General features: G+C 40.8%; 1 protein-coding gene across 1 annotated transcript in view; it reads right to left on the bottom strand.

Moving 5' to 3' along the window:
• IFT81 (intraflagellar transport 81) overlaps window positions 1–12966 on the bottom strand; it is a 37392-nt gene that overhangs the window by 12417 nt on the left and 12009 nt on the right. The window contains exons 8-10 of the mRNA XM_030959191.1: window positions 10098–10261; window positions 7784–7879; window positions 5883–6029 (exon numbers count right to left, since the gene is read on the bottom strand). Coding sequence (XP_030815051.1) covers window positions 5883–6029; window positions 7784–7879; window positions 10098–10261 — 407 coding nt within the window. The remainder of the gene's footprint in view (window positions 1–5882; window positions 6030–7783; window positions 7880–10097; window positions 10262–12966) is intronic.

Below are 12966 nucleotides of genomic sequence, written 5' to 3'. Positions count from 1 at the left end.
CAAATTACTCAATGTGCTCTATGCAGATTGGCCTCTGTGAGGCTTTGGGATAACATCCTACATCCTGCTACTACCCAGGACAAGGATACACAAGGTCACCTGAGCCCCTGGCACATTTAATACAGTAGCACCAAATTCATTCCTTTTCATAGCAGATTCAATCACATCCTCTTCATTTATACAAAAGACTTTTTTTTTCCTTTAATTCCTTAGACAATACCAAGCTTTCTGTGATTTCCAAGTGATTACAAAGTATAAATACAATCTCTCCAACCAGCTGAGGAAAATCTAAGGGAAGCTCAGCCATCTGTCTTGATCCTTGGGACATTTCATTTGACCAGTGGAATATAATAAAGAATGAGGTAAAGGATTAAACTTAATATGTGACCACACAGAGCTATCAAATCTGAATGATCTTCTGTCAGTGCATCCCAGGATAAAAAGCAAACTATAATGCTCTTCACTTTTAAGGTATTGAAAAATAGCTCGAGTGGGAGGTAGGGTATTTGCATATTCAATATTCAAAGCATAATGTATTTTACAATGGAAGTCAAAGGATCTTGTTGATTAATGAACCAATTCCACCAGTGTTCTATTATTAGTTGATTAACTTAGGACTATATAATACAAATTTCATCCCAAATGAACTACAAGTTGCTCACAGTGACAACTGAAATCTGTTCCTTTTAGGAGGTGCATGTCAGCACAACCTCTGGCTTTTTAAAGCAAACTTAACCTTGCACGCAGCTTTTATTGCAGCAAACAAGGTAAAACAGATAAAAACAACAGTAGGAAAGTGATCATCTGTGTAGAAAATTAATCAATAATTTGGCAAAATGTTCAAAGACCTGATTTACTCCAAGGGGAGCACAGATTAGCTCCTCAAAATCTCAACTGACTGAAGGCTCCTTTAGATCCAAAGCCAAGTTCTGAACTGGAGCTCTTAGATTTGACTCTACTTAAATCAGCAGCTTGTAGGGATCTTACAGCAAAATTAGGCTTATTCAGCCTAAAAGCTGAGTCATTCCATAGGTTTCCAAAAATGAAAAGAACATATAAAATACCAATGTTTTCATCTGTGTGAGCATTGCTCCTGAGGCTTTATACACCTCATGTGAATCTCCTGATGAGAAATCAATGCCACAAAACACTGCATTTTACTGTGGTGAAAGGTCTTTTCAATAATTGGAATAGTTCACAGAGAAATAACATTGTTTGGCCACATCACTTTCAAGTGGAGTAACCAAAGGAATCCACTCCTGAGCAGCAGCATTTTCCCACAGACTGAGGCAGCTGCTCCCTGTGTCCAACCTCAGCAGGCTCATCCTGGAATTCCCATGGATCTGCCCATGAGTGATGTTCCAGTCAAGGCCATCAAGGCCATGGCCACCAGTAGCTTTTCTTTCCCAAGCAATTGAACATGAGCAGTTATTTCAGCTTCTGGGATGAAATGACTGGATGAGAACCAAGTGCTGGCATTAAGGGAGCAGTGGAAGCAAACCAGCCTGGAGCCTCTGTCAGCCCAGTCAGAGCCCCTGGAGACACAAAAACCATCCAAGGGAAAGCAAGCAAAGATTCTGCCTTTTCACTTGGCTATTTTTATGGGTGACTGTAACATAACAAGCCTGGAATGCAGATTATGGAACACAGTGAATGAAAACAGGACTTTGATTTCTCATAGAACACAGGCATGCACCATCCCTGGGCAGATTTCCTGGATTATGCTCCATTTTTTTGGAAGAATTCAGCAATGCACCTACTTTATGCTTCTCCATTTATTAGAATCTGAAAGAGGCTGGTATCACCAGATTCAGTCTCTCCACACTTAGTGAAGGAATTACTATAACAGTTCTAAATAAAAATCCAGTCTGGGATGTAGAAATGGCTTCTCCAGGGGCATCCAGAGCCTGACAGGTTATCCCCTGCAGGAAAGGACACCAGCCTGGTGCTCCTGTGGTCAGGACCAGAGCCCAGCTCCCCTTTGCAGCCTTGGCTTTTCACTACAAGCTCCTCACCTCATCTCCTTTAACCTCACATTTGCCCCAGGAGAAGTTTTCACAAGGTTCTTATTCCAAGATTATCATTAAAGGAGAAAATGGATAAAGCTTGTTTTCTCCAAAGAACAAATCCCAGATAAATCACTCACTTTGGAGTCAAGTCTTTTAAAATAGTATTTTCTGCATTCATGCAGCAGAAAATCTTAGCTGACTATATCTATTTTCATTAAGAACTGAGGAACAGATGTTGTAATTTCTAACTAGACTAATTAATGGGATACAGACTGTCCAAAGTATTAAAATTCAGTTAGGAAAAGTTCCTGAACATGACAGGTTTTCCAATTTTTTTACTAAGAGGCTCTAAATTCAAGCTGGTACAGCCAATGTTGGACAGAGTTAATAACTCAGACATAGAAGGATGAGCTTCTAAAAGATAAGAGCAGTAGAAGCTCAGTCTAATAAAATGAAAGTATCCTACAGGCTGCTCATGGCACAGCTCAGCCAGGAAAACTCTTCCTTAGCATTTTCCAGGAGTGCTTGCTTCTGGTCAGGCAAGCAGTATTAAAGCAGCCATTGCTAATACTTTGAATCAATCCAAATATTTATAATGAAAACCCATTTTCAGTGCTCAGGGAAGATCCACAGGTCAGTGAGATCCAGGATTTCTCCATGGCAGGGGGTGCTCAGGGAGTGCTCAGCTCTGGGAGATTGCCTGAATCTCTGCATGTGTTTGGTTCAGGTGACAGGGAATTTCCACAGCAAAAATCTGGCAGATTCAGATGGATCAACAGCTCTTGAGGAAAAGTGGCAAGATCTTTGGTCTGAGGCTGCTTTCTCTATTTGCAAATGGAAACATTTGTCTTGTTTTCCCAGGGGCAGGTAGGCATGGATGAGCATTTGTATGGAAAAAAGATCAAACTCCTTTAGTAAATGCATGTGCAAACCTCACACAGCTGTGAACAAAGTGAGAGGAGCTCCCATGCCCTGTTCTCAAAACCAGATTAATTCCCACTCCTGCAGCTCAGCACAGCTCTGAGACAACTCTGAATCCTTGGGAAACTCAGCATTCTTGGGGCCCTGTGCTGAACTCTGGAAAGTACAATGGGTTGTGTAAAGGGCTAAAAATAGCCCAGCTTTACCTAGGATCACTTGTAATTGAACCATCCAGCATTCCAAGTGTCAACATGTGATTCCCTAATTTTCAGGATCTGACAGCTGCAGTGAGGAGCTGCCAACTGTGCCCCCTGCTCACTGCACTTTGATTGAAGTACTTAAAAAGACTTCATAATCCACAAAGACAATTTATTCCTACTTTTTTGTGTTTGATGTAAGTGACTTGGTTACTCCCTGCTGCTTCTCCTGAGTTCTATCCAGGTGTAAAACCTCTCACAGCCAGTGCAATGCTCTCCATGACTGTGGAAGAAAGCAAAACACCAGCACCTAAAAACCCAAGCCAGGCCTGACCTTTTGGTGAAGGAAAGGCTAAAACCACCTCAGCTGGAGATCCAAATGCTGCTTTGGGAGCACCAGTTTGGAAGGTGCTGATTCTTCCACTGCCAGGTCTTGAGAGTGCCACGGGATGTAACAGGACAGAGCAAAGTGAGACAAAGCAAAGATTGGAAATGGTGGGTGTAGGAGAAAAACAATGCTTTGATTTAACTATAACACTTTGATAGGATTAAAAAAAATCTATTTAAATTTAAGACAGCAAAGCTAATTGTTAAAACTCCCTCTTTCTGCCTTTTTAAAAATGGAGGAACTAAATGGAAGAGGAAAGTGCAAGGAAGCTCTTGGCTGTCAGAGTGTGAAGTGAAGGTTGAATGGACACACTCCTCCTGTCCCCATGAACTGCAGCACTGACTCACCACCACATTAATCAACATTTCCTCTGCTATTGCCTCAAAGCTGGAGCACTGAACCAGAAAATACAAATCCTGAAGCAGAGCACACCAGAAACAAACCTGCAGCAGGAGGTTGGCTGGGAGTGAGGAGCCCAGGCTTTCACTGGGGAGGGAGAACCTGCTCATGGCACTTTTGCTTCATCACCTCTTCCCTGCCAGCCCTGTCTCATCTCAGCCCTGGCTCCTCACACCCCCTGTGAGGCAGGACTGGCTCTGTGCATTTGCCATGGACTTGGAGGAGATGCAGAATCCACAGCACCAAAGCCCTGGGCTGCAATTCTGGCAGCAGGCATTTACAAAGAATTAAACATCACTGTCTCCACCTTCCAGATGAGGAAACCATGACCTTTGAAACAGAAGTGACCAAAAACCATCAAGAATTCAATTCTTTTCCTAGTCTTTAGGCACAGGAAACACCCTTTTTACTGCTTTGCAGTGGTGCCTGTGAGTACCACTGCACTTCACCTAAGGAAGTAATAAACATGAACAGGACATGGATTTATATATTGACTTCCTTGCCAGTACACATTTCCTTGCAGAAAATATTTCACAACCAGGAAATGCTTCTTATGAAAAGACAAACACTTCTGATTTTAAGCCAGGGGTTTTTTTCCAAATTGCTCATTTATCCTTCTCTCTGCAAAATGAAGACTTGAAAATATTTTAAAAATCAAAAGCAGAACATATTTGAACAAAAGGAATGCAGGCCACGTCCAACACAGATCTTGTCCTTTTTCTGTCTTGAGCCACTTCCTTGTGTCTGACAGTTAACTTGAGTTTTTCATTACTAAGCCTTTCACAATGTTGTGAGGTTTCCTTCCTACCCAGTTCTCCTCAAATTTCTGTGGATCAGTTTCTTGTCTCCTGAAGAATAGGCACAATTATTTCTTACCTTACAGTGCCTGTGCAGATAATGTAAAACATATGCTGCTGTCTTGGTAATACATTCTTGTTGATTAATTAAACACTTCTTTCCATCACATGTCACAAAACACAATTTGTCAGCTTTCTGCTTTAATTTTTGCTTAAAAACTTGTCAAAGGCTCCAGCAATGTGCCCACTGGAGCTGGAAACCCTGGAGTGGAGAGAAATCTTATTATTGCTACCAAGGGAAAGGGAACAGTGTGTGATGGGAAGAGAAACCAACATCTTCATCTTCAAACAAATTTCCACATCCCTGTGCCATTCCTCCCACCTGAACTCTTCATCCACACTTTCAGAATCCTTTAAAAGGAACTGATTTTGTGGAGCAGCCACGTCCTATGGGATTAGGAAGGGAGTTCCTTCTAAAAAGGGCGTTCCCTGTATTTAGTAGTATGTAAAAAAAGCACAAAACCAAAGAACAGGCAAGTAAAGAGTGTGTGCTTCTGGCTAAATGGTGGCAGTGCAAAGACAATACATGGGAGAATGATATTAACTCAGAGAATGATGCAGATAAAATTCTCTTTAGTTTAGTGACTCTGCCTGTAAGTTCCCGTAGCAGGATTCTTTCCAACTGGGAAAAATTACTGGCTGAAGAAAAGTCAATTTATTTTGCTGGCAAACCAGTAGCAAACTGCAGCTCATTATTCTTTGCAGACTTCTGAAGCAGAAAAAGCTGCTTTGAGAAGTACAGCTGCCAATCTCACTGTGCCTGGCCCACACTGTCTGTGCCAGCCAAAGTGGTGTCACAGCTGAACCTCAGGAGGCTCTGGGAAATTTGGGTTTTAAGTAAAAACTTTCGTGGGTAATAAATACCACAGGACTAATTACATCTCTGATAATCACTGCTATTATGCTTTATAATAACACAGATTTTTTTTACATTATTTATAATCATACTGACCTTTCTGGTTAGTTATTCACCATCACACCACTGTGATGATATTGCCATTATTTGGAATATTAATCCAGCCCAACACTGAGTCCTTGTACACGTTGCAATGGATTAGGCACAATGTGAATAAGAGAAATGAATCATTTGAAAATAGCTACAAATCCCTACCTCATCCTCAGTCAGGAGTTCAGAACCTCCCAGCCCGTGGGCCTGACTGTTCTTCTGCTCCACCTGCTTCTCCAGGCTGGACATCTCCTCCTTGGCAGCCTGAAGCTCTTCTGCCTTGGCTTCTTTTTTCCGGGAAATTATAGAAGCCTGCAAGATCATTAACATAAAAATGGCCTTGTTTAATCAGGAGAAAAATTATTTTTAGATAAAATGTATAAATTATATACAGCAGGTTAAACCACAACCTCATTGAAGCTGGCTGCAGCATCTCAACTTTCTCCAGAATGGATGAGGTTTCCAGCACAGCCTTTTTGCCCAGACTCAAGCTGATGTATTTTACATTTTAGATTTACATTTCTTCACTTCATTTTTTCATTTTCATTGAGGAAAAAGGCAGGCATTTTCTGCTCCCTTTCTTCTGCTTAGTCCCTCTTGGTGCATATGTAAGATACACCAACATGGCTTAACTGGAAAGTTATCCAAGATTTCACAAATGCCATAATACAGATTTTTATAACTCCAACCTACTCCAACCTACAGAAATATGTTACACTAAAGCAGAACTGAGCCACTAAATCTTGGCAAATAGCTAGAAGATGATGAATAAAGCAATAAAGTACAGAAATAGTATAGATTACAGATTATTTTTTCTTCTTAGTCTAGAAGATAAAACACTTAAAAATAATATTTTATACAAGACTGAATACTTAATACCTGAGTTTTGACCAGAACAGATTTGGTAAGTATACATTAGTTCAAGGATTTTTAAAAAAAGCATTTTTCTGTATCCTGTTGAAAAATAAAATAACACAACACATTCATTTAGATGCAGGTACAGGAATTTGAGGCATGGCTCATTTCTTCATGTGAAAGGGAAAACTTACAAAAAAATGAAGCCAAAATACAGCAGCTTTCTCACACTCAGCTGAGAGGACCAGCTTTCTCCCTAAATAAATCTCCAGCAGAATTGTGCTGGGGTGGGAGCTCAGCTCTGCTGCACGAGGTGTCTGTGGTGACAAACCAGGGGACAACAACAGAGCTGATTATTTTGTGAAACAGAAGCCAGACCCTGGCAGGAGAAAGCAAAGAGCTTCCCAGGCTCTGAGCTCCCAGCAGCAGCCTCAGCTCCTGAGGTGGACCGTCCTTGGTCCCAGCAGATTCCAGAGCAGGATTCTCTCTCAGGAAGAGCATCTCATCCAAAATAAAACAGAGTTTCACTTTGCATTTGTGACTGAACTACAGTACATATCTCATCCATATTTTTTCCCTCCCACTGGTACATTTTACTTAAGCCTTTTGATTTTTCAAGCCATCACCATAAGCATCACACTGAAGATCTTCCATAAAATTAGCAGTGGTGCAGGTAGCCTGGAGAAGGAATCACTCAGGTTCTTGGGTAAGTTCTGAAATTCTCTGAGTTCATCAATCCTTTTTATAACTTGGGAATTTACTAAGACTGGACCAGACAGCCCATTTTACAGCAAGATTATTTTACAGCCTCAGGATGAGAAATCAAAGGATTCCTTCTTTAGAGATGCAAGGGAGAAAAATGGCATTAGGTCAGACCTAAGGAAGGGACAGAGCTGCAGCAGGCACCCCATGCTGCCTTGTAAGAATCCATCCACAGCTGGAACTTTACCAAAATAGCTCCTCCAAAATGCCCCTTCCAGAACTGCTGTGCTGCAAGGACAGCAGTCAAAACCTTCACTGACACGACTAAAAGCAACCTTTGACTCAGCCCTACATATGTTCAACACTCTTTATTTTCCTTCTGACCTCCATTGTTATGTATTTCTACTGATGATGCTAGATAAACCAAAGGAAAAAATCAGCATGGAAACCAATCAGAGATTGATTTTTTCCTCCTGCTTCTGCTTAAACCACATTTTGTTCCTCCTTACCTGCTGGCGATACATGGAGAATTTACTATCAGCTGGCTCATAGGTGATGATCCTTTTCTCAATCAGCTGATTCATTTGTGCAGTGACTTCCTCTATCTGCAAGACAGAGTGGAAAACTAAGGAAACAGAGCTTGGTGTCTTTGTCTTCTCCAAGAGTTAAATGCTTTGCAACCCAGATTTACAATGCAGCCAGTTCCTTTTTTTAAAACAGAGAAACAGACCCAAAAAACTCTGTGAGTCATTAAGTATTGGCCAGGAAGAGGCTGTTTTTGCATTTCCAGTTCTGTGCCTTTATGATAAGGCAGAACCATGATGTTGGCCCTGAAAATGAAGTAAATTGGTGCATGTGGAGAGAAAATGCAGTGAGTTGGTACAGAAAAAAGAAATTGCCACATACTGAGTGAAAAATGTAATTTTATTGACATGAACTAAAATTCCCTTTCATTCAACCATTTAACAGAAGTTCAAAGGGAAGCAAATAAGGTTAAGTGATAAAGATTTCATCAACACTTTGTAGAGTCACAGACCATCATATTCCAGGTCTGTGGTGCCTTCTCCTTCTGCCACAAGATGCACTTGGTTGTCCTTAGTCCCAAACTGCTGAGCTTCACTCCAACCAAAGTTTCTGGAGCTCTCAGCCACAGCAGAGTGCAGATTCCAGCCTTGCCAGTGCCCTGGGAGTCCCACCAGCCATGGAATAAACAACCACAGCAACTTTCCTTTAATTCCCTGCTGCTGCTGAGGGAGCAGTGTGAACATTGCTGCAATCCCAGGGAGTCAGACCAGAGCACAGGGACAGTGCTGGGCATCACCTGCAAGTTCTGGGAGCAACATCCATGTGCCTGGAAAACTGAGAATCTCAAATAAACTGCTCAATAGGACTAAAAATACTCCAACACCTGGAGAAAAAAACCCCAACTCTCCTGTGAATTCTATTCTATTAGTGGTAGAACAGGATTGAATTTGAAAATGGCATAAGAATTCCCTTCTGTGAATAAATTCCTGGATTTTATATTATAAAATGCATGGTGGAAACATGCTTGGTGCACTTCAGCTCCTTTTTAAGGCACTGAGATAATAAAAAGCCTACTTAAGGAAAAAAAAAAGCGGCCTAAGGCCATGCTGTGACTACAGCCAAGTGTATGACATGTTTTTATTATCTTTCAAGAAGAAGATACTTCCAAAATATAACAAATCAAAGGTTACATCATGGAGAAAGAGGGAAAAACTTGAAGCTTTTTAAAGTATTATGATAAACCCAACAACACACTTGGAAAAGAAATGTGCAAAAAACCAGCGTTTCAAGCATGCCTGAAAGACATAACTGCAGCCACAAATATTGTTTTGATTAGAGGAACTAATCTAGGAAAGCAGAGGCTGAATCACAGAGCTGGTTGATTATTTCAGCCCTAATCTGCCATTTATTAATGCTGTCATCCCTTAAGATGGATACTCTGTTTCCTCATTATCTCCATTTCATGGCAAAGCCTGAGTTGGAAATCCCAGGGGTATCAAACACCAGCTGGTAAGAAACTGCTCTTCTTCCCTCTAACAGTGATGTAAATTTTCATCATTATCATCAATAGAAATACTAATAATTAGCATTCCTCTAAATTCTTCTAGGACATTATATTTCATATTTAATCTTTTATTTAGGATTATGCAAATAGGAAAACTTCATTGAGTTAACACATAAATGTACTTGTGTGGCAACAGACCCCTCTGCACATTCTGGATATATCTGGCAAATAAGGGTTTTTCTAAGACTATTTGCTTTTAACTTATGAAAAAGCCTGGAAAGGTAAATCAAGTATTTGATGACTAAATTTTCTTTGTTCTTAAAAACTAAACCAAACAATGCAGGGCTCTTCCAAACACTGAGGAGTTCTGAGCCATTGCACAGGGATGAAGGCATCACCTTGGGAGGACACATCCCTCAGGGAATGCTGTTGTGTTGGGATAAACCCCCTCGATGGCAGGGAGAGTTTCAAACAAGTGAAATCTGAAGAGAAGAAAAATCAGCCCTTGAGTGCTGAATTAACACAATTTCCTCAACAGCACCTGAGGATATGTTTGGGTTTGGGGTTTGGTTTGGGGTTGGTTTATTCCTGTCTCTTTTGTGGGTATTTAAAAACGCCTTATCAGAGAGTTTGCAATTAGGGATTGAGACACCTTTGGTTTTACAACTGAGGGGAGGCTGCTTGGGGAATGAAACATCTTCTCTGGGATATGAAGCAGGGATAAGAACATTGCAGAGTCCAGGCAGCTCAGAGCATGCTACAGAACACAAATCAGGGTGACCTTGGTCCCTCACCTCACTTTCCAGGGCAGTGAGATCAGCTTGAGTCATGGCTGGCTCTGCAACCAACTTTTGTAAGAAATACACTGAAGTCTTTTTACTTTCCATCTCTCTGGGTATTTTTTCATTTACCAGGTAGGAATTGAAATTTATCTCCTCTTCTAGTTTCTTCATTAAACCTTAAAAACAAATTAAATCAGTGAGTGTCTATAAAAGCAATGTAGCAGATAATTAAGTTTGATTTCCCCAACACATTAAAGTATTTAGCAGCTGATTACAATAACAGCATAACATTTGAGTCTTCAGTGCTCAGAGAAAGGGGGAGTTACTTGATTTAAATTTTTAATCTGGATCTTAAACAATATAAGAGGATTTATTATGCACCTCTATCTTGAACATGTAACTATCAGCTCCTTGAGAGATTCTTCTCATTAATAACAAGTAAACCCCATCTCACAGGAAACTCCATCTGAGTCAGATACAGAATTCAACACACACTGCTGATATAAACAGCCATTGAACCTTTATCTGTAGAAAAATCTTCATTTGGCCTAGCTCGTTGATAGATTTATTATATCCTTGGAGATTCATGCTTAAAATAAAACTGTTTTTCTCTCTGGCATTTAAAAAGGCCTTAAAATGAGCAAAGTTTAATGTATGCCTGCTTTAAGGGTCCTTTACATTGCTGGAACACAGATTGCCTCCCTGTAAAGATTTCTTCTTGAAAGAACAAACATTTAATCTCAGGACAGTTTATAGACTGAGAATGCAGGAAATAACAATCCAACAGAAAAAAGCAACCCCATTTATAAGCTTTGCTGGACCAGCCTGATGCACCTACACCTTACCAGGCTCAGGAGGACTTGGCTCTTTCTAGGCAGAGTAATTCAGGCTCCTTAACAGATAATTTATAAATAAACTCAAGATAAGAACAATTCACAGATAGAAAAATGCAACCGAATGAAAGGAAACATCGATTTAAATGACACTGCACAGTCTCCACTGACAACAGGCAGTTCAGTGCAATAATTCCTCAGAGGCAAGGACTACAAGAACTACAATTCCTGTGCCAAGGACTAAAAGATTCAGAAGCTGCATGTCAGATGAGAGTGGGAATGGGTATTTCAGAGTATTTTTCATGATCCAGGTGATCCAGGGTTCTTTTTGGTTTTCAAACAACTTGTTATGGTTGGGATTTTAGTTCTCTCCTTATTAGGGAGAAGATGGAATTGTGATGAAATGCCAAGGAAAACAAGAAGTTCACAATCTCCATCTCTTTCATTTACTGCACAAGCAGAGAGAAGTTGAGCACAGAGATAAAAAAGTGCAGCTGATGCTGCTGAAACAGAGATGGGAAAGGATGTAGATGAAAACAGCTTTTGGTTCTCAGGCTAAGAAGCCTGACTGCCAAAGGGAAAGGTCAGAACAAATTGAAAGAGCCCAGGAAAAGGGGCCCCCGTTTTTCTGCTGCTATTTACCTCTAAATCAGTGTCCTGAGAGATCCTCCTGAGCCCTGCTCCCAGCCCACTCTGTCAGGAGAGCTGCCAGAAGGGAAATAAGCCTTCAGCTCTTGAGAAAAACTCAAGAACTGGGAGAAAAACCAGGCCCTGGGGAAAGCAGTGCTGCCAACGAAGTCAACACAAACTAAAACTGAGTGGGAGTTCCTCTTTCCCAGTTTGTTGATTTCTGTGTTTATGGAAAGCAACACACCCACAAGACATTTTCCCCTTTTGTGGAGGGGCCATTTATCAAAACAAAGAGCCCCCAGACTGGTTCTGAGTGGGAGAGTGGAGTTCCTCTGCTATCGTGCACTTGGCACTGCAGCTGCACCCTGGGAACACACTGGGACTTCCTGGGAGAGATTTCCCACTCCTTTCCTCCACAAGAGCTCAATTCCAATCTCCCTCAGCCCATGACAGAGCTGGGCAGGAGGGACCACATCTTAATGTCTCACTAGAAATCTCCCACCTGTGCAAATGCAGCAAAGCTGCTTCCCACACACCCTGTGAGCTGAATTATCACCTCAGAAGTGACTGGAGCACCCCTCCCAGTCTGATATTTATCACCAAGATCTGTGGTGTGGAAATCAATGTGATATCAATTACATTATTCTGATATGAAATATTAATATTTTAATTAAATCAATTTCTTTAGGTTTTTAGCAGCAAAGAAACCTGCATATATAACCTACACTTCATTTCTTGTGCTACTCCAGTTTTCTGATAAAAATGTGCATGCTTAAATGATTTGTTGTAGATATGACAAGAAACTTAGCAAAGAACCACAAGAGCTTTGATAAGAGCAGAGACCTTTTGAGTTCATGGAGTATAACCTTGATCACAATCTGATTTATTTCTCAAGTAACCTCAGAGCTGCTACCAAGTCCTGTTACCCCTGAGTGTTCTGTGCTGTGCTGAGTCCTCATGGAGCAACAAAACCAGTTAAAACTTGATTTCTTGATGGGGAAAGACATGATGTCAACATCCCTCATGAGTAATATCATTTCTTTCCTGAATACACTGGATATATTTTTCCTCCTGTACAACTCAACACATGGAGAAGGAACTACCTAAGAGCTATTTTGCTGCTTAACAGAACCTTAAAAACCAAAACACAGCACAGCTCCTGCTTTGGGGATTTTTTCAGTGAAAAGCATTCTTTTGAAATTCCCAGGCTAGAGAGGAAAAAAGGCCAGCATACTTCAGATCTTTCCATTACACATATAAATTCTGTTTTTAATGTTTCAACATTGACTTATGGTTACAAAATGTACACACGTAAGCAGCACAGAAATCTGGCTCTGTGCCCTCAGGTTATTTTAGCAAGCTCCTGCCAACCACATATTTACATGTGGAGAGCTATTCAGAGCACTCCTCATGTTTTC

Source organism: Camarhynchus parvulus, chromosome 15, assembly GCF_901933205.1.
Source record: "Camarhynchus parvulus chromosome 15, STF_HiC, whole genome shotgun sequence".
NCBI lineage: Eukaryota > Metazoa > Chordata > Aves > Passeriformes > Thraupidae > Camarhynchus > Camarhynchus parvulus.
This window is presented reverse-complemented; position numbering and strand designations above follow the sequence as displayed.